The 21,705-nt window shown below is 37.0% G+C and overlaps 1 protein-coding gene across 23 annotated transcripts in view; it reads right to left on the reverse strand.

The window, feature by feature from the left end:
• PTPN12 (protein tyrosine phosphatase non-receptor type 12) overlaps positions 1-21,705 on the reverse strand; it is an 80,215-nt gene that overhangs the window by 45,115 nt on the left and 13,395 nt on the right. For all 23 annotated transcript variants that reach the window (XR_004986565.2, XR_004986564.2, XR_006740993.1 and 20 more), the window contains exon 2: positions 3,432-3,540. Coding sequence is in view for 14 of the 23 variants with exons in the window: in XM_036429610.2 (XP_036285503.1) it covers positions 3,432-3,540 (109 nt within the window). In the remaining 9 variants the exon portion in view is untranslated. The remainder of the gene's footprint in view (positions 1-3,431; positions 3,541-21,705) is intronic.

Consider the following 21,705-nt stretch of genomic DNA (forward strand, 5'->3'; position numbering starts at 1 on the left):
GTTTCTGACTCTCTATCGCTCTCTCTTCCTTTCTGTAAAAAATCAATAAAATATATATATATTTTTAAAAATTTTATAACTCAATATATAAAAAATCAAATTTTAAAAAAGTACAAATGGTTTCAAGACACTTGTCAGCAAAGAAGATAATTTGTACGAAATGTTTGTAACAGCATTGTTCATAATGCCTTTCAACTGGTAAGTGGTTAAACAAAATGTGGTATAAATGGAATATTAATTGAATAAAAAGAAATAAACTGCTGATGTATGTTACAACACAGATGAATCAAAAAACATGTGATGTGAAAAAGCCAGGCACAGACTACATATTGTGTAATTACATTTATATGAAATTTCCAGAAAAGGAAAATCTATAGAGACAAAAAGCAGAGCAGTGGTTGCCTATGGCTGAAGATTGCAAATTGGCATGTGATCTTATTGGAGTGATAAAAATGTTCTAAAATTATATTGTTTTGATGGTTGCACAACTCAATAAATTTAGTAAAAATCACTGATTTTTACACTTACAATGGGTAAACTTGATGGCATGTAATGTTATCAATAAAGCTGTTTTAAAAAATACTGTGTCGGCAAGCACTGGTCATGCTAAACATGCAAAAGAAATTGACAACTTAACATTTTTTTAACAGTAAATAAATATACATCTATAAGTACAATTACTTTTAATATAATTTTCTAAATTAAAGCAACTACAAACTTAGTGGAAACTGACTTATCAAACCTTATTATGACTTAAAGGAAAATACACTGCCACTCTAACTATAGCACCCAGCTCAGGTTCTAGGGCAAGGATTATCAACCTCAGCAGTATGGGCATTTTGACCTTGGATAATTCTCTATTGTGGGGAGGCTTTGGCCTCTGTATTGTAGACATCCTACACCCACTAGATGCCAGTAGCTTCCTGCCTACTCCACAACCAGTTTTCACAACCAAAATGTCTTTTTGCTAAATGTCACTTCAGGGGCAAAATCATCCTAGTTGAGCACCAATGTTCTGAATATAAACTGCCTGGCCTTAAATTCTCATCCACTTTATTAGCTGTGTGACAAGCTATTTAATCTCCCTGTCTCAGTTTCTCATCTGCAAAGTGGCATATTACAGTTATCTACTTTATAGTTTTGTTGTGGTGATTATGGCAAATAATCCATTCACTACAGAAATGGCAAAAAAATTAAAAAAATTAGGACTTTCATTTTTCAAAGGGCCAATTTAACAACACACAACTGACCCCTCTTCTCTAAAATTGTAAAGCTTCCCCATTCTGCTCTCAGTTTTCTCTATGCTCCTCATTCTTACTATATTATTCTCAACACAGCACTAGTCACCATTTGACAGAAAACCTATACTACTTGTATTCATTATTTGACATTATGACTAGAATATAAAGTTTCATAAGGGCAAGAGGTTTTGCCACTTGGCTTTCTACAGTATCCCCAGAGCACAGTATAGGATCAAAATATTTTGTAAAACCAATGAATGAAACATAACATATAAAAACAGAAACCTTGAAGCTGTTTTAAGATTCATTTTCCCAATTATAGAAAAAGGTGGAGAAATTATCTTTTTAAGAGTATGTAATTAATTCCAGAGCACAGTTAGGAGTATTTTAAGATTATCTTGTGTCCTGGTCGGTTTAGCTCAGTGGATAGAGCGTTGGCCTGTGGACTGATGGGTCACAGGTTTGATTCTGGTCAAGGGCACACGGCAGGTTGCCAGCTCGATCCCTAGTAAAGGGCATGCAGGAGGCAGCCAATCAATGATTCTCTCTCATTGTTGACATTTCTCTCTCACCTTCTCCCTTCCTCGCTGAAATCAATAAAAATATTAAAAAAAAAAAAAAAAGGATTATCTTGCTTAACACTATCCAGAAGAAACCCATACCATCCACTATTCTGAGGTGAATTGGAAAGTGGAGTGTATTTTCCAAAAGCTTAATGAGTGGTTACTATGCTATCCTCTCCAATAAAAGAGAAACATGCAAATTGACTGCACCTCTGCTACACCCACAAGCCATACCCACCAGCCAATCAGGGCAAACATGCAAATTAACCCTACCAAGATGGCAATTAATTTGCATATCCAGGCCAGAACCAAGACTGAAGACAGCCAAGCACTGCAGAAGGAAGCGAAGCTGCGGAGAAGCAAGCAAGCAGGGCGACTGAGAAGGCAGGGAAGCAGGCAGGGCGGAGGAGAAGGGAGAGAAGCTGGAGGGGCACTGGAGAAGGGAGGAAAGCAGGTGGCAGCGGAGACCACAGCAGGAATCTTCCTGCAAGGGGCATCTAGTTTAAGAATATAATTACATTATTATTACTAGAATATAATGCTATCATATAGAGTGGAGGTAAAAGTAGGTCTATAGTTGTTAGTATTCAAAACAGAGTTTAATCAACAAATGTTCTTTTCTTATTTTTTAAAGAACAGTTTGACTTTTGGAGAGAGGGAGAGGAAGAAGGAAAGGAGGGGGGGGGGGAAGAGAGAGAAAGGGAAAGACACATCAATGTGAAAGTGCAACATCAATAGGCACATGTGAGAGGCAACCAATCAATGTGTTTCTCTCACATCAATATTTCTCTCTTTCTCACTCCCTCTCCCTACCTCCCTACCTCCCTTCTACTCTCTGGAAATCAATAGAAAAAATATCCTCAGGTGACAATGAACAAACAAACAGTTTTATTAAGGTATCTGTCTATATTATTTTACTTTTATTTTTAGTTTATTGACTTAGAGACATCAATATGTTGTTCTACTTATTTATGCATTCATCAGTTGCTTCTTATATGTGCCCTGACTGGAGGAGATCAAACCTGCAACCTTGGTGTATCATCAGGAACATGCTCTAGCTCTAACCAACAGAGCTACTTGGCCTGGGCCTATATTATTTTATTTTAATGAAATAACTTTGAATAGGGAATCCACAAAAAGATATTCTTACTTGGATTTTCAGTTTTTAAAAGAAAATTAAGCCCTGGCTGGTGTGTCTCAGGTGGTTGACTATCCCAGACCCAGAGGGAGGTCGCTGGTTCAATTTCTGGTCAGGGCACATGCCCGGGTTGTGGGCTTGATCCCTGGTAGGAGGTCTCCAGGAGGCAGCCAACTGATATTTCTCTTACATCGATGTTCCTATCTCTCTCCCTCTCTTTCTCTATCTAAAATGAATGAAAACATTAAAAAATAAAAATAAAATTAGTACCAGAGTAATTGTGATGCTTTAGAAAATTAAAAAATAACAACAAAAACTACTCAGAAGGAAAAACAAGAAGTACTAGATCAAATTGTTATCTTGTAGTGTACCTTGAAAGATTAGTTACTTCCTCACTAATACTTAAACTCATTAGAAAAACTAAAGCTAGTGTAGGCTACAAATTGCTAATTAGCATTTCAATTTCTATGAAAGACATTTCAAACTTACAAGGCAGTATGTCCTTATATCTGTTCTTTTTAACATTTTCTTCTTTTTCTCCAGTGGCTGTGGGATAAATCTTTTCTGTTCTGTATTTGGTAGACAATCTTCTTAATCGCTTAAAATACAAAAAAAGAAAAAATTCAAGTTTAGAAAAACATTAATATTTTCAAATTTTTAAAGATTTACAAATAATTCTTCACTGAATCTTGCTAACTCCAATTCCTCATAACTCATTTCCCAAAGTTTACAGTATCTCACCACCCCTTAATAATTAACCTCAAGGATGACTTTTATTAAGTGCAAACATAAGATTAATATCACAAAGTAACAGTGAAAGAAAGCAAACTAGAGTAACTAAGTCATTTTAGTTAAAGAAACCATTAATAAGCTGAATCAGAATATTTAACTCAGTCCTTAACTTACTCAAGTAATATTTGTTTTAATAAGGGGTTTCAAAAACCAGGTTTTTAAAACCATGCCTAGAGACTTCCTTTTGATGGCAGCGTAGGTAAGCGCAGTACTTGCCTCCTCCCACAACCACATCAAAATTACAAACTACAAAACCACCATCAGTCAGAACCACCCGAAATCTGGCTGACTGGAGTCCTACAACTAGAGAATTAAAGCAGCAGCCCCATGGAGACTAATAGAAGGGATGGAGACATAAAATGGGCTAGATAAAAATTATGAGGTATATCTCAGCTGCAGAAATCCCTACACCAGGCCCCCCAGACCAGGATTCCAGTGCCAGAAAGAGAACAGCTATAAAAACCAGAGGAATTTAGAATGAGGGAGACTGAGGGTGCAATGAGTCCCAGGCAATTCCTCTTAAAGGGTCTGCACAGACTTACACTGACTCCCTCCCTTCTGAGCTCCATTGCTGGGGCAACAACTTGAAAGACACCAGAGACATATGAGGAGAAACTGAATTTTCTGGCATCAGGGCAAGAGCTGAGGTGGTGGTGGTGGTGGTGGTGGTGTGTCAGCTTTCTCTCTCCCAGAAAAAAGTTCTGGCAAGGCCACTGTTCTTTTGATGAGGACTCTTTCTCCCCCCATCTCCCAAAGAGCTGTCAGGCAAGCATCTTATCAGAGACTCCATCAACCTGGCTCACACTGTTTGCCCTGCCCTGGTGACTAATATTCCAAATAGAACACAATTTTCAAGCCCACCAAGGCTGTTTCCAGTGGCTTTTCCATACAAGATATCCCAGGCAAGCCCGCAAGACCATATTTAAAATGATGAAGAAAGGGAAGTTTCTCATGTTTGTCACCCAAATCAGAAAACCCCAGAGAGAACGAGAAGGGGAAATCACCAGCCTTTGGCAAGGCAGCCTTTCTAATGCCAGCCAACTATGACATCCAGACATTCATCATGGATCAGACTCTGCCATTTGCTGTGTGATGGGAACTATCAAGGGCTTTTTGGTCAATCAGAGCAGGTATGCTGATGTCACTCTGGAGGAATAGGTGTCATCAGCAAAGGAGGAAGAGGCAGAGGAAAAACTAAGCAAGAGAAGAGTAAAGGAGAAGGAGGGAGACCCAAAATCTGTTTTCAAAGGCATTGGAGCTAGAAATAAACAAGAGACCTGAAACAGGGCAGCTGTGACCTCTGCCTGGAACTCATAGGACAGAGCTCAGTCAGGGCTGGTGGGGTGGGGTGGGCGTGGGAAACCACACACTGGGCAGAATTCTAGTTTCCTCTAGAGAGGACTTGCCACGGGGCCAGTCTGTGATCAGAGTAAGAATTACTGCTGAAAGGCTTCTAGTAGGAAGACAGGTTTTGTATTAACATTGGACACTGCCAAATTCAGATTTACTATAAAATTACTATTTTTTTATATATATTTTGTTGACTTATCATAGGGTGGAAGAGAGAGTTAGAAACATAGATGAGAATCATTAATCAGTTGCCTCCTGCATACCCCCCACTGGGGATGTGCCCACAACCAAGGTACATGCCCTTGACCGGAATAGAACCCAGAACCCTTCAGTCCGCAGGCCAACGCTCTACCCACTGAGCCAAACCAGTTTTGGCTAAAATCACTAGATGAAAACCTGACGGTTGCTTTTTCCTATTTAAATTTGGGGGATTCTTGCCTGGCCAGTGTGGCTCAGTAGTTGAGCACTGAACCATGAATGTCAGTTTGATTCCACTAAGGGCCCATGCCCAGGTTGCGGGCTCAATCCCCAATGGGGGGTGGGGGGTGAGGGGGCATACAGAGAATCAATGATTCTCATCCCTCATGTTTCTCCTTCTCTCTTTTCCTCCTCTCCCTTCCTCTGTTAAAAAAAATTTTTTAATTAAAATAAATAAATTTGGGGGAGTCTCTACTGCTATGTCACCACCCTTTCGATACTCCTGCTATTATGTCGTGTCCTACAGTGTCCATGCTTTTTATTTTCTGTTAATTGAAAGGATACTAGGTTCTAATCAGACAAACATTAAGACTTGATTTAATTGAATCAGGCTCTTCACACTGCAAAAAACATCATTTTTATTACTGTGAAATTAAAACTTGCCATGGGAGCACTACATGGAACTCTGGTATTTAAATACCTAATCAGGATGCCAAGATGTGTAAATCTAACATCTTCAAAAAATGCAGAAAACAGAAAATAATATAACTTGGGAGATCTTAAGTATTTCCTTTGAATTTCTTGGAATTAAAGAGAAATTAATTCATCTAACTCAGTTGTTAGGTAGTCTATGAAGTTCAGGGATCCTGTTCTGTGTCCTTATTTAGGAAACAGTATGCTGGTGATGAGATTCCTGTGTTCTTTTAAATGTGATAATTTTAAAAGGTGTAAATTGGGAATCAGCCAAGTCCTTCGCAGAGTGTGGCATAAACTCATTTCATTTGTAAATATGTTGTTTCTTTTATAAAATGCCTAAATGTGTGGCATTTCTGTATAGTATTCACATGATCCTCTACCTGTTAATGTCTGATTTGCTTGTTCAAGCTGCAACCTACTCTGGGTAAGAGTTATGGAATTTATAAACAAGTGTCATTTTTAAGAACTGAAATTGTTTACAAAAACCTTCCACTGTGATTTTAACAAAATAGAATATGTACATGGTTAGAAAATGACGTTGTTTAAAAGGGCTACCAAATGGAAGGTCCGTGCCTAACCACTGCTGCCACTATCGTCCCACACGAAGCTATTAATGTTTCCAAAAATACGTATTTACCAGCTTTGAAAAATAAAAAAATGTTAAAGGGTCTTCTTTAAGAAGAAGAAGAGGAAAAAAAGATTAAAAATATGAACAATAAAATGGCAGTAAGTACATATCTATCAACAATTAAATCTGAAAAAATAAATAAAGGAACAAACAGTAACAGAGATAACAAGAGAACATTTTTGACAGTTGCCAAATGGGAGGGGGTTTTTGGTGGTTGGAAAAGGTGAAGGGATTAAGAAATACAAATTGGTAGTTAACAAAATAAACTAATGAACAAATTAGATTCAGAGACATTGAAAAAAACAACAAATTGGTAGTAAAAAATAGTCACAGGGATGTAAAGTACAACATAGGGAATATCCTATACTATCTAATAAAAGAGTAATATGCAAATTAACCACACTGCTACACCCACCAGCAAGTATGCAAATTAATCCAACCAAGCCGGCTATGGCCACGAAGTGAGCAGGAGGCTTGGTTTCCTCCAGTGATGGAGGAAGCCAAGCTTTCCGCACACCCTGGCCAACCCAGGCCTCCACTCAAGGCTACAAAGTTTCCATTATAGAAGATAAATAAATCCCATATACCAGGGCCTCCACTTGGGTCGCTGGGGGGCATAGCCGGCCTGCAAACCACCACAGGCCCCTCGTCCATGCTACCCATGCCCCAAGAGAACCCCCACCCTGACCTGGGACACCTTTCAGGGAAAACCACCTGGCCCCCACCATGTGCCAGGCCTCTATACTATCTAATAAATAAGAGTAATATGCAAATTGACTGTCACTTCAACGCACAAGATGGCTGCCCCATGTGGACACAAGATGGCCAGCAGAAGAGGTCATTTGGGAGGGACCAGGCCTGCAAGAGAAGGCAATTGGGAGCAATCAAGCCTGCAGGGGAGGGCAGTTAGGGTGACTGGACCTGTAGGGAAGGGCAGTTGCGGGGGAACCCAGGCCTGCAGAGGAGTGATTAGGGGGTGATCAGGTTGGCAAGCAAAAGCGGTTAGGGGCAATCAGCAAGGCAGGCAGGCGAGCAGCTGGGAGCCAGCAGTCCCAGATTGGAGAGAGTGCAGGCTGAGCTGAGGGATACACACCCCCATGCATGAATTTTGTCCACCGGACCTCTAGTAATCAATAATATTCTAGTAACTATGTATCAGATTGGTACAAAATTTATCAGAATAATTATTTAGTAAATTATGTAATGCCTAATCCCTGGGGTATACAACTGAAACTAATATAATAAGTTTATCAACTCTAAATGCAAATTAAAGAAATGGTTTAAAATTAAAACAAGTAAAACCATGCCTAAAAGATAATGTGTAATTTTCTTTATTCTATCTTAAACCTTGAGCACTAATGATTGTGCCAGGCTCGTTCTAAAACATAAGCTAATAATTACTTATAAGACACTACAAAACAAAGTTCTTTCACATACTGAATTGGAAATGTCCAACAAAGACCAATTCTACTTATTCACTGAATTTCAGAAGTGGTTTGTGAGTTAGTGACAAATTCTTACCACATATGGCAGAAGGGGATGTTCTATGAGCTGGAATATTTCTGCATGTCAGAAATAACTTCCTGCTTTCAGACTCACTGAAAGTCAGCATTGTGAATTGTTTAAATTCACTACTGAACTACACTGCTGAAATTTAATTTCAAAGGAGCCTATTTTCTCCCAGGCTTAAAGACATATTGAAGGTATTCTGGTTTTACTATTCAACAAATTATTAAATGCAAATGTAATGAAAAACAGCTCTAATAACATTTAACTTTTTCATCATTTTACTTTTGCTACTTGTGATGTTGATATTTGAACAATTAAGAATATTATGTCTACATTTTTAAAAAAAAATCACAGAACTTCACAAGATTCTTAACTTATTCTTATTATAATATAGCTTTAACATACAGCAGTTGAAATATTCTTACAAATAGGCACTTATATATAAAATAGTGAGCCTTTAAGTTCTCTTTGAAAAACTAATAAACTTTTATCACCACAATTGTAAGAGGCCTAAAACAAGAATACACTTTTCCCACCCTTAAGATGAAAAAAAATTCCCCACATTTATGATGCTGCTTTCTTTGGCAAAGTTCTCAGTGTAGTGGGGGTTGGGGGAGCAGAGTGGGAATTGTTTCTAAAAACAAATGAACTGTTGGTGAGGGTACGGGAAAACAAGACTTCATTAAATGCTAGTAACAAAGACCATTTTAGCATAACACTTAGAAAGGTGATTTGGCAATTACAAATAAACATAACCCTTTAAACCAGGAATTATACTTTTTAAAAATATATATATTTTATTGATTTTTTACAAAGGGGAAGGGTGACAGATAGTTAGAAACATTGAGAGAGAAACATCAATCAGCTGCCTCCTGCACACCTCCCACTGGGGATGTGCCTGCAACCCAGGTACATGTCCTTGACTAGAATCAAACCTGGGATCTTTCAGTCTGCAAGCCAACGCTCTATCTACTGAGCCAAACTGGTCAGGACCAGGAATTATACTTCTATAAATTTATCCTCTAGTCTAGTTAATAGCACACACAGAAAAGTATGTATATTCAAAGTTACTTATTGCAGCATACTATATAATAAAAGCCTAATATGCTAAGTGTCTGGTTGTCCATTTAACCAATCAAAGCATAATATGCTAATGATATGCTAAGACCACTCAACCACTCGCTGTGCACTGACCACCAGGGGGCAGACGCTCTGCCCAGCAGGTTAGCTTGCTGCTGGGGTTCGATCAATCAGGATGGAGTGAGATGGGCCAAACATGACCTGGAGCCCTTCTACATCCCTCCACAAGGCCAGCAGGTAGACATCCGCAAGGGGTCCCAGACTGTGAGAGGGTGCAGGCTGGGCTGAGGTGCTCCCCCCCCCCACTAGTATACAAATGTCATGCACCAGGCCTCTAGTAATCAATAATATCAAGATAACTATATAGGGCCAGAATGGTACCTGAAGCAACTAAAGAGACCAACCACTCTGTAAAGTACATCACTTTGCTGTACATCTGAAACTGCTATAGAATAATACTGAATATAAACTGTAATTGAAAAATAAAATGTAAAAAAAGACATTTTCAATTAATTTTACCTTTGAAAGTATTGGGGGGGAAATCAGATAAATCCCCTTAAATAATTTCATTTGAACCTCAGTGTTTCTGTTATAAAAGACAAGTATGATAGTTTTAATTTTAGCCTCACACTTATAAATCCTCCAATGGATCTATCATCTTCAAGATAAACTACTAATTCCTTAGTTTAAATACAACGTATTTTGAATGTTGCCTGCCTAATTTCCTAGTTTCTTTTTTTATAATACTTTCTTATTTAGAGTTTGATGCTTCAGCCCTATAGAATTACCAACACCACAAGCACCCCTCCACCCCTTTACGTAAGAGTTTTACAGTTTTTACTAATGTTGATGAGTTAATAGTAGGACTCTTGCTAGAGTGCTATTTCCTTTCTGAAGCCTTTCTTGAACCACCCCTTCTTAACCACTCCTTAGCCTCCAGCAGAATAGTCAATACTAGATTACTCTATTACCACTTGTAAAAAGTATTTCAGTAATTGTCTATCTCAGTCACCAGACTATAAAACTGAAGGCAGCTGATTCCCAACCCGACCCCATGCCCTTACCCCCGCCACTGTCTTCATCCATAGGTATAAGATTTTTTTGTCCAATCTCTTCCCGAACCCCTCAGACCCCCCTTTCCCCTGAGAATTGTTAGTCCAGTGGGGTTGGGAATCAGGTGGAGGGGAGCTATTGGGGGGTGGGAGAAGAGGAACACCTGTAATAATCTGAATAATAAAGACTTATTATATTAAAAAAAACAAAACTGAAGGCAGATATTGGACCATGTTATTGGACTTTATAAACCAGTACGTAATCCAATGCAAATGACACTGAAAGGGTTAGTTAGCTAGCTTAATTAGAAAAGTTTGCAGGGTTTTATTTATTTTAAAAAATATATTTTATATATTTTATTGATATTTTTACAGAGATGAAGGGGGAGGGATAGAGAGTTAGAATCATCAATCAGCTGTCTCCTGCACACTCCTTACTGGGGATGTGCCCGGAACCAAGGTATATGCCCTTGACCAGAATTGAACCTGGGACCTTTCAGTCCACAGGCCAATGCTCTATCGATGCTCTATCCACTGAGCCAAACTGGTTAAGGCTTGCAGAGTTTTAGGGATGAGGAGGACCCACAGGAGAGGAATACATGGATGGAGACTGGAAGACACCAGGGTGCTTTTCTTACTTGTACAGAGAGAGAAATGCCACAAGAAAAGGGGGTCCAGGCAGATGGAAACATTTGTGGCCTGAGCAATCAAACAGCCATAAACCTAGGTCAGACAGGGGTATCTCTAGCCTGAGCAATTAAAGTGACCATAAGTTAGACCAAAAGTAACCCTGACCTGAGCAGCTGGGAGAGCTGTAAGATAAGGCTTTCTCTGCCAGCACAACTGGGAGAAAACCATAAGATAAATCAGATTGACTCCAACCAGCAAGATAAGGGGGTGAGAAAAACCACGTAGACTTTGAGCTTTGAAACTAATTCTATTTAACAAAATGACCAAAGAGGAAAACGTGTGTGTGTGTGTGTGTGTCCCAAAATAAGGAAAGGAACCAATTACAAAAGGTCAGATTCAAACAAAAACTGCAGCATATATAAACTGGAAACAAAGGGACATGAGGCAAGGAATTTTTTTATTTTCCCATTAGAGAAAGAGAAAGCAGGCTTTTCACACTGAGGACACCCCTACCCAGAAGGACTTTATTATCTGCTTCCAATAAACTTCTACATTTTGTATTAAAGAAGCCTTTTTGTCTGTGAGTTTATTCTTCAAACTTTGTGAGTAAAAGAACCCACAGGAAGAAAAGTCTACACCCCGAACCCCATGTTTCAACATTAAAAATGGGTAGATTTAAAAATTATTTGAGCCTTCTCAGACAAGTCACAGAGATGTCTCTAATATTAGAATTTTTGACACAGAAAAAAAACTGAGTTTAATATTCACTGTTTCAAAGTTCCAAACAAATTATTTTCACTTTGTCTCTTAAAGCACAAAAGTTTTATTCCCCTAAACCTAAATCAGTAATCTGAGTCTCAAAGGCCTCAAAAAGTCACTTGCAATATGATTATTTTCTTTAAGATACCCTTTGCATGTAAAGATTTAAGTCCTTTAAAAGAGTAGAACAGTTTCCCTGTTTATCTAATGACCAAAGCTAATGAGAACACACATTGTGTGATATTTATTGAATCTCTATAAACAGATGTCTAATGGATTGTCCACTGAGTGTCTCATGGGCATCACAAACCTCCAAATAATACTACCATTGAACAGTTATTCAAGTCTAAAGGCTAGGAATCATTCCTTCATTTACCTCCACCTCACCTCAGATATCTAATCCATCAACAAACTGTGTTAGCTTCAGCTCTAAAATATATCTAAATTTGCCGAGACCGGTTTGGCTCAATGGATAGAGCGTCGGCTTGGGGACTGAAAGGTCCCGGGTTCGATTCCGGTCAAGGGCATGTACCTTGGTTGCGGGCACATCCCCAGTAGGGGGTGTGCAAGAGGCAGCTGGTCGATGACTCTCTTTTTCATCGATGTTTCTAGCCCTCTATCTCTCTCCCTTCCTCTCTGTACAAAATCAATAAAATATATTTAAAAAATAAAAATAAAAAAATAAAAAATAAATCTAAATTTATTCATAGTCATTGAACAGACATAGAATTCAGAATACATTTAGACAGGGACAAGTATTAAATTTAATTATTGGCTAGATTTCAAGTCAGGACAATTAAGAAAAGAAAAGGACAACAAAAGAAATAGAGCTAAAATGGAAATTAAGCTAACGCTAATTCTTTTTGGAATAAGATAGGATATAAATAAATTAAATATTGGAGCTCAAGACTTCTCATGCTGTTACTAGTCCACACAATACTGCCCCAAATCCTCCATGTCAAAACACTTAAACAGTAGGAAGTATCTTAAGACTATAGTTTTAGTAAAATGTACACAATATACAAATCTTAAACTGTACCTTAAAGGGAAATAAAAATGGAATTACGTTAAGCCTAAGAATTACAATAGGCAAAATATAACAATAACTAACCTATAAAATAGTGCTGCTTTTGCTATTCTCTGACATTTTTCTGAGGCAATTATTGAGACAATCTGGAATTTTAATAGGTAGGGTGGTTTGACACATAGTTGGCATTCAATAAAACTGTTAAATGAATAAATCCATCTGGTTTGATATCTGAAATGTTTAATTGTCCTACATCACAAAAGCCACTCAATCTAATACTATAATACTAACTTAAACCAAAATAAATTCCGTGTAAAACCCAAATACAAAGTAATAGCAATAAGTAGTAAAATCAGAGTACAATTTCCACCAAAAGCACACTCTGACTGTTTTTAAGTTCTTAAAAACGTATTTATATAAAAATATGCATACCTCTAAATAATGTTACAAGCAACTAAAATAACTAAAGGGTCTATCAACTATGCAATTGCAACACTCACCTCTGATTTCAAAATATGCAACTCTCCTCTCAAAATTCTTGTTTTTATCTTTGCTCACACTTTACCTACTGCTGCATGACAGATTAACTTGCCTGCCATTGTTTTGCAGAAAAGCATGGTTGTGAGTTCTAATATGAAGCTAAGACAGGACTAATGTTAAAAAGAACATAGCCAAAACCGGTTTGGCTCAGTGGATAGAGTGTCAGCCAGCGGACTGAAAGGTCCCGGGTTCGATTCCGGTCAAGGGCATGTACCTTGGTTGCGGGCACATCCCCAGTAGGTGGTGTGCAAGAGGCAGCTGATAGATGATTCTCTCTCATCGATGTTTCTAACTCTCTATCCCTCTCTCTCTTCCTCTCTGTGAAAAATCAATAAAATATATTTTAATAAATAAATAAATAAGAACATAATTTGAAGTAAATGGGGCCCATCTTATGGGACTTTGGGTAACAAAGAATTTTTTTCTTTGTTCATGTTGACTTGAATGCTTCAGTTAGTTTCCTTGTAGTCTGTCAAGCAAACTCTTTGCTTTCTTCTAGCTCAACACAGAAATCACCTTGCTGAAACATTTCCTGAGACTAGTACTAGCACCCATCAGCCCCATCTTCCATTTCCTCCAAAAATACTTCTTCATCTCTAACCAGAGCTCTTCAAATATGCCTCTAAAATAGGATATATCCCAATGTACAATGATTATTCATATATGCACACAGTGTCCCTGGTAGAGCATGAATTCCCTGAAGATGCAGGCCTTATCTTCTTTTTCTATTAATACCAGCTAGTACCAGCATAACCTGTGACAAATAGCATCAATAAACTGTTTAGGTCTTCTCAGGTGGTAATGCTCAATTCAAAGAAGACGGATACAAATCAGAATTGACCAGTATATTTAAGAAACTATTTTCTCTCCCCTCTTACACTTCATTACTACTTCACAATGGTACTGCGTTGAGTCAGAGAAGTTGGGGTTCAATTCCATCAACCATTAGCAAAAGAGGTCTAACATAGTAATTTTATAATCCTCCCTGAATGAGTGCAGTATTAGACCTTAATTTAGAGAAATTATTTCTAAATAATACTTTGATCCACAACTTATATTTTTAAAAACAAGTATGGAGAAACATAAAAAACTAAAAAGAAAAAAGTAACATAAAAATTTCACAACAAGTTTAATTGATTTTTTTCAACAGCCTAGGCAATAAGCAAATGCTTTCTTTCCTTTTCTTAAACCTCCTGTTTTCTGATTGGAAAAGGAAGTATTTCTGTTGTGTTTTCTAAGACCAAAATAAGTTAGGAGGTGTAACCCAAGTTTATTGCCACGCTATATTATTATGAAAATAAAGTAGAACCCCATTTGAATTGAGAATAAAAATGTTTTGTCATATATATTAATTTTAGTGAAATGATGATATTTAATACCAAAGAGAAAAAGTGTTCCCAGGTTTGATTATTTTATTTCCACTTGTTCCTACTCACAAAGCCATCACTCTTCTCTTTCTTTCATCCTTTTTTCATCATCTTTATCTAATGATCCTCTAACCATGTAACTCATGAAACCAGTGGTTCTTCAATTTCCAAATCTATCTAGCAAATTGCTCAGAAATTCTAAAATATGGATATTAAAACTATGGCTCCTAACTATGCCACCCTTCATCTGGTTTTGAGTCTTGATTTAAAAAAAGAAGAGCACTATAATCCTTTTTAGCCTTCAGTCTCCATTTCCAAAACCAGACTCAAATGTAGTCCAAAGTGCCCTGCTGGTGTTGCTCGTGGTTGAGTGTCAAACTATGAGCCAGGAGGTAACAGTTCGATTCCTGGTCAGGGCACATGCCAGGTTGCAGGCTCTATTCCCAGTGTGGGGCATGCAGGAGTCAGCTGATCAAAGATTTTTTTCCCCCTAATCATTGAATGTTTCTCTGTCTCTCTTCCTCTACTTTCCTCTCTGAAATCAATTAAAAAAAAAAAAAAAAAAAAAGTAGTCCAAAGCAATCTATCACTAATCTCATTCCTTAATATGTAAACATACAGTAAAATTGAGAACATTAATTTCCAACTTTAACATATTAATATCATCTTGTCCAACTGAAAAATAAAACAAGCCTCCCAAGTTAATAGTATGCATGCAGAATTTATATCTATATTTGCCAAAACAAATATAGCACAGGAAGAGTCACCTTTGCAGTTTGAGAGCTCAATACATACATAGTTACCACTAAATGGAAATAAATGATCTTTTGCTTGACCAGACTACCACAAAGTTGTGATCAACAGACCAAACTTTTAAAGAGAAACTTACATTTCCTGGTGAACCATTAACCATGAATCCTCTGAAAACATTCTGAAAGTACTTTATGAAGTTACCAATAATCTCCAAACAGCATCTAAATCTCAAAAACACATCATATAGTTTTATTTTTAAAACACTGATGAGTGCTTAACTCCTTTCTTAGATTCCATTGAAACAGCTCTCTTAATTCTTCTCTCACCTGCCAATAAGTCCTTTCTGGTTCCTCTTCTTACCAGCGTCTAAACATTGGTGTTCTCTCCTCAGATTTTATCTTTTAGCAAATTTCTCTTCTTATCATGCTTTTAACTTTTACATTTCTGAATATCCTCCTCAGACTATTCCAAAAAATTTAAGAGGAAGGAAAGCTTCCAAGTTCATTCTATGAAGCCAGAATCACCCTAATACTAAAACCAGATAAAGACAACACAATGAAAGAGAGATAAGCCAAAATTTTAAATACCCGTATTTTCCGGCGTATAAGACAACCCCCTAATTTTACAGTTAAAACATAGGTTTAGGCTTATATTCGCTGTATAAGACTACCCTCCACTTCAACGAAAAGATTTATTTTGCCGTCAAGATCTGCAGGTAATTTTTGTACAATTTTGGTCTTTGCCCCTGATTTTCGGTTGACTTTTTTTCGTTTCAAAAGTCGTCTTATACGCCAGAAAATACAGTAAAAGATATGACAGTGTAACCACTTTCCAAACCATGGTCAAACTCTAAAGAGAATTTACTAGTATTTTGTCCAGCAGAAACTTTACTGAGACAAAAGGTATGGCAATCTGTATAATAATCTTGAAGGAAAAAATAATTTTAACTAATTGTAAGAACAATTAATTACAATGGAATTTTGAAGTCACATTAATAAGTGGTGTGACTTATCACATCATGATGATAACCGTTTACTTTGAAAGTGAATCACAGTATTGTTTCATTATGATTGTTAAACTTTCATAAACTGGTGTTTCTCTTTGTGTTAAAGATGGATATGTAGAAACACACATGTAGAATCTTTATGATATAAAGAATTATAACTCAACAACAACAAAAATACAATTAAAAAATGAGCAAAGGACTTGAGTAAATACTTCTTCAAAGATATATAAATGCCATCAAGCATATGGAAAAATCATTAATCTGAAGGAAAATCAAACCAAAACAACAAAATAGCACATGGCACCTATTACAATGGCTATTTTTTTTTTAAAGGGTTGGTGAGAATGTGGACAAATTGGTGGACTGTTGGTGGAAATATAAAATGGTGCAGCCACTATGAAAAACAGTCAGTTCCTAAAAAAAAAAATTAAAATTTGAGTTATCATATGACCCAGTTATTCTACTTCTGGGTACTGAAAGAATTGAAAGTAAGGTCTCAAAACAGATATGTGTACACTCATGTTCATAGCAACATTATTCATAATAGCCAAGAAGTGGAAGCAACTCAAGTGCCCATTGATGGACAAATGGAAAAATAATTGTGGTTTACATATACAATGTAATATTATTCAGCCTTAAAAAGGCGGGAAATCTTATACATGCTACAACATGGACGGACCTTGAAAACATTATGATAATTGAAATAAGTCAACCACAAAAAGATAAATATCGAATGACTCCACACTTAAATGAAGTATCTAGAGTAGCCAAAGTCAGAGAGATAGAAAATAGAATGGTGGTTGCCAGGAACAGAGGAGAGGAGAGAAATGGGAGTATTTTAATGGATATGGAGTTTCAGTTTTTCAAGATGAAGAGTTCTAGAGAATGGGTGTACAACAATATGAATGTACTTAATACGGAAATGTACACTTACAAATGATTATGACGGTAAGTTTTATGCTTTATGCATTTCACCACAATTACACATTTCTTTTAAAAAAGGAAAATAAAGCCAGTATAGTTGTTTACATAGAAATTAAATGTCCTATCCAGTATAGTAAGGTGAACCAGCTGGCTGTGGGTGCCATACAAGTATCTCAGATTATAATACTAGGCTACACACTATAACATTAGATTGCTATGCTCTACTCATGAATTAACTATTAAGATTTTTTAAATCTATATTTTCTCAGTTTGCTGACATACTGGGTCCAGACACAGTAAAAGAAAAAAGTAAGCCCAGCTGGTGTGGCTCAGTGGTTGAGCGTCAACCCATGAACCAGGTAACGGTTGATTCCTGATCAGGGCACACGTCTGGGTTGCAGGCTTGATCCCCAAGCAGGCGGGCGGGAGGCACCCAATCAATGATTCCTGTCATTATTGATCTCTCTCTCTCTCTCTCTCTCCGAAATCAATAAAAACATATTTTTTAAAAAGTAAGATTTAGTTATCACCTTCATGAGGATGACTAGTCTCTTCTTTTTCTCCTAACCCAGTGGTCAGCAAACTCATTTGTCAACAGAGTCAAATATCAACAGTACCACTGAAATTTCTTTTGAGAGCCAAATTTTTAAAACTTAAACTTCTTCTAAGAATTCACATTGGACAACAAGGTCAATGTACTTAATGCCTCTGAACTGTATACTTAATAATGATTACAAATGGTAAATTTTATTATGTACATTTTACTACAATACAGAAGCTGTAATAACAACAAAAAAGAATCTTCATGGAACTTTGTCCCATAATACTGTGTTCAGTTTTGCACGTATTTGCCTCCATCTTCATTTCTTCATCTCTATTGAAAATTCCCTTAGAAAGGGATCATAAAGCCACATAGCCATTCAAATAGGATGGATTTACCAGAAAAGTCAGACTTACTCACTTTTTTAAATGAAGCAAACTCAGAATAATTTTATGTATGACTCACTCCAACTCTGATGTTTAAGAAATATAGGTGACATTTAATATGTTTATACAACTTCTGTAGGCAAAAAGAAACCTATTTGTCTTACTTTTACATACTAAATTAGTGTTAAGCTGTACTCTCAACAGAAAATTTTAGGTTTCAATTAAGTTGTTACATTGATAGAGCAGACTTTAAAACCACTGGAAGGAACAGTTTATCAAAATACACATAATTAGTAGAATACTAAAGGCATATGAACAGAAATGCTTTCACTGACGTTTGCAGAGATGAAGCCACCTCTTTATCCCACCTTGTGATTAAAATAATTTATGCCCAGCATTTTTAAAGAATATTAATAGACGTGGGACACTAACATGTTCAATCCACACTCAACTATAAGGCAAAAGATTCTGACAAACAATTGACAGACTGCAGAAATGTTAAATTCTATGATGTCAAGCAATCACTTATTTCAAAAGTTTTCCCCCATCCCGAACTGCACCCTCTCCAATCTGGGAGCCTTTAGGGGATGTCCTACTGACGGCTTAGGCCCGCTCCCTGTGGTTCTCTGCTCTTTGTAGACCTGCCTCTCAATGCCACCCCAGGCCCTGCTGTATGTCTTTGTGGGGGCCTACTTGCTCCTCACTGCCGTGGCTAAGGGCAAGCAGGGCCCTGCTGTCTGCTCTCTGTGGGAGCCTGTTTGCCCCTCACTGCAGCGAAAGCTAAAAGGAATGGGGACTCCATTGGGATGGAGGGGACTGGATGCCCCCATCTTTTGAGATGGAGTGATGGTCAATTTGGATATTCCCACTTTATTAGATAGGATAGTATTTCATTATGTATATGTATCACTGCTTTTTTATCCACTCATCTACTGATGAGCACTTGGGCTGTTTCCAGATCTTAGCTATTGTAAGTAAGGCTTCTATGAACATAGGGAGTGCCTATATCTTTTCTGATTGATAAGAGAGGTAAGAGAGGATACATACTGCAGAGTATAGGAATTTAACAATGGAAAGGTAATGTGAACCACTATGTTAAGAAGGATTTTAGGATATATTCCCAGAAGTGGGATTGCTGGGTTAAATGAAAGTTCCATTCTTAATTTTTTGAGGAAACTCCATACTGTTTTCCACAGTGGCTGTACCAGTCTGCATTCCCACCAGCAGTGTTCTAGGGTTCCCTTTTCTCTAAATTCTCGCCAGCAAAGAAATTATTATCAAAATGAAAAAGGGAAACCACTGTATGGGAGAACATATTCACCGGTGATATATCTGATAAGGGATTAACTTCCAAAATACATAAAGAACGCATACACCTCAACAAAAGGAAGATAAACAATTATATATGTGTATGTGTATGTGTATGTGTATGTGTATGTGTATGTGTATGTGTATGTGTATGTATATGTATGCAAAGGACCTAAATAGACAATTCTCCAAAAAGGACATACAGATGACTAATAGACAAATGAAAAAATGCTCAACGTCACTTATCATCAGAGGATGCACATGAAAACTACAATAAAATATCACCTCACACCTACTAGAATGGCTATTATCAATAAATCAACAAAAAACAAGTACTGGCGAAAATATCTAATAGGGCCTCTTTGCAGAAACTGTCTGATTTTTCAGGCAGATTTAGTCTCTTTTTTACCACTATGATTTCAATCTTGAATACATTTACATTAGAATAATATGATGTCTTGAATTATTATTGAGTATCTTCTACATACTTCTATGTGAGAAGCTTCACATACATATTATCTTGATAGATATTATATCCCCAATTTCCCAGATAAACTGCTTATATCACAGCAAGGCCAGGGTAGAAATTAATTCCTGCATGGCTCCAAACTTTGCTGTCTTTTTACTAGCCTAGGCTTTTGGAATCCAAGTCTCCTTGAGAACCTAAGAGCTATGAACATTTTTCTACTCCATGCTGCCCCCACCCAAGCCCACTCCAATGGGCTTACACACAAAGTATTATTATAAATCGGAAGGATTTACCAACCCCCTGAGGGCATCTACTGCTCCCAGGAAAATTTCCTGCTGCTTCTCACAAAGTGTATTCAGAGCAGGTAAACAGACTATCATATTTTCAACTGCCAATTCTAAACACTGTGCTTAGGCCATAGTGGGAATTGAATTAATACCTTTTGTACGAATGGCTGATGGCAGGATCCAAAAAAAGATAACAGGGCATGTTTCTGCATTCCTCTGGAGTCTATCAGGGAAGCTACTCAAATATTAAATAGCTTTTCAAGTGTAGGTTACATTTAAAAACAGTCATTACAGGAAATGTAGATATTAGCATACATCCCAAAGCCTGAAATTAGCAGGATCCACACTCTACATTCTCCATGAAAGACTTTTAGGGAGTAACTATGTATATCTGCCATAAGCTAGTTCACAGATACTATAATATTGTACAAATGGAAACAAGATTTTATGTAATTTCAGAGGGAAGACAACTATTGACTGCATAAATTGAAAATATTTAACTACTACAGGAAATATAAAAAGCTACGAGGAATTCTAGTTGGAAGAGATTAGAGGTTTAGAACTGGTTATCACTGAACGTGCCTTAACACGTCAGTCATCTTCCCCCATGGTATTAAAAATCAAATTTTACAATGGAGAAAAAGAGCTTTAAGATAACTGGGCTAAAATATTTATCACAGAAAGTGAGAATTACATTTTTGCTTCTGACTTCTCAGTGTATGTGATGAAGTCATTCTAAATTTTTAGTGTTCTAATTCAAAGTATTGGTCTATAAAATAGAAGAAAAATTTTCCCAAAGGAAAAAAGTATGTTCAACCGTATAATCACAGACTGGCAAGATTTAATTCATTCAGTAGGTATGCTTCAAGGACAAGAAATGGCTTATTCCAAAAGGTAAGAGAGGATACAAACTGCAGAGTATAGAAATTTAACAATGGAAAGGTAATGTGAACCACTATGTTAAGAAGGCTCTGGAATGCCAGGCTAATAAGTATAGACTTTATCCTACTGGCCTCTATGCTAAACTAGGGCAAAACTTACAAAATTAGAGGTATAAAAAGAAGAGAAATTGAGACAGGCTTACAATTACAGTTTCAAAAGAGCAGAGCTTAGATCTGATGCTTGAAATTGGCTTAAGCATTTAAAATTCCAATTATTTAAATGGTCAAAGGGAGCTTTGAGGGGTTTTTTTTTTAACACATTTTTTAATAATAAAAACAAAACCATATGTTTCCAATATGGTCCTATGTGAATACATTTAAGAAACACTGAACAGTAACACTGGTACTTAAATTCAAATCTCCTGATTTTTCAACCAGTAAGTAGTCTCTCCTTTACTACATACCGTATTTTTCGGACCATAAGACGCACTTTTTCCCCCCCAGAAGCGGGGGGAAAAAGTCCCTGCGTCATATGGTCCAAATATAGCCTACACATATACTTTAAAAAGAAAGTTTTTTT

The sequence above is a fragment of the Pipistrellus kuhlii genome, unplaced genomic scaffold (genome assembly GCF_014108245.1).
Source record: "Pipistrellus kuhlii isolate mPipKuh1 unplaced genomic scaffold, mPipKuh1.p scaffold_m20_p_10, whole genome shotgun sequence".
Taxonomy (NCBI): domain Eukaryota; kingdom Metazoa; phylum Chordata; class Mammalia; order Chiroptera; family Vespertilionidae; genus Pipistrellus; species Pipistrellus kuhlii.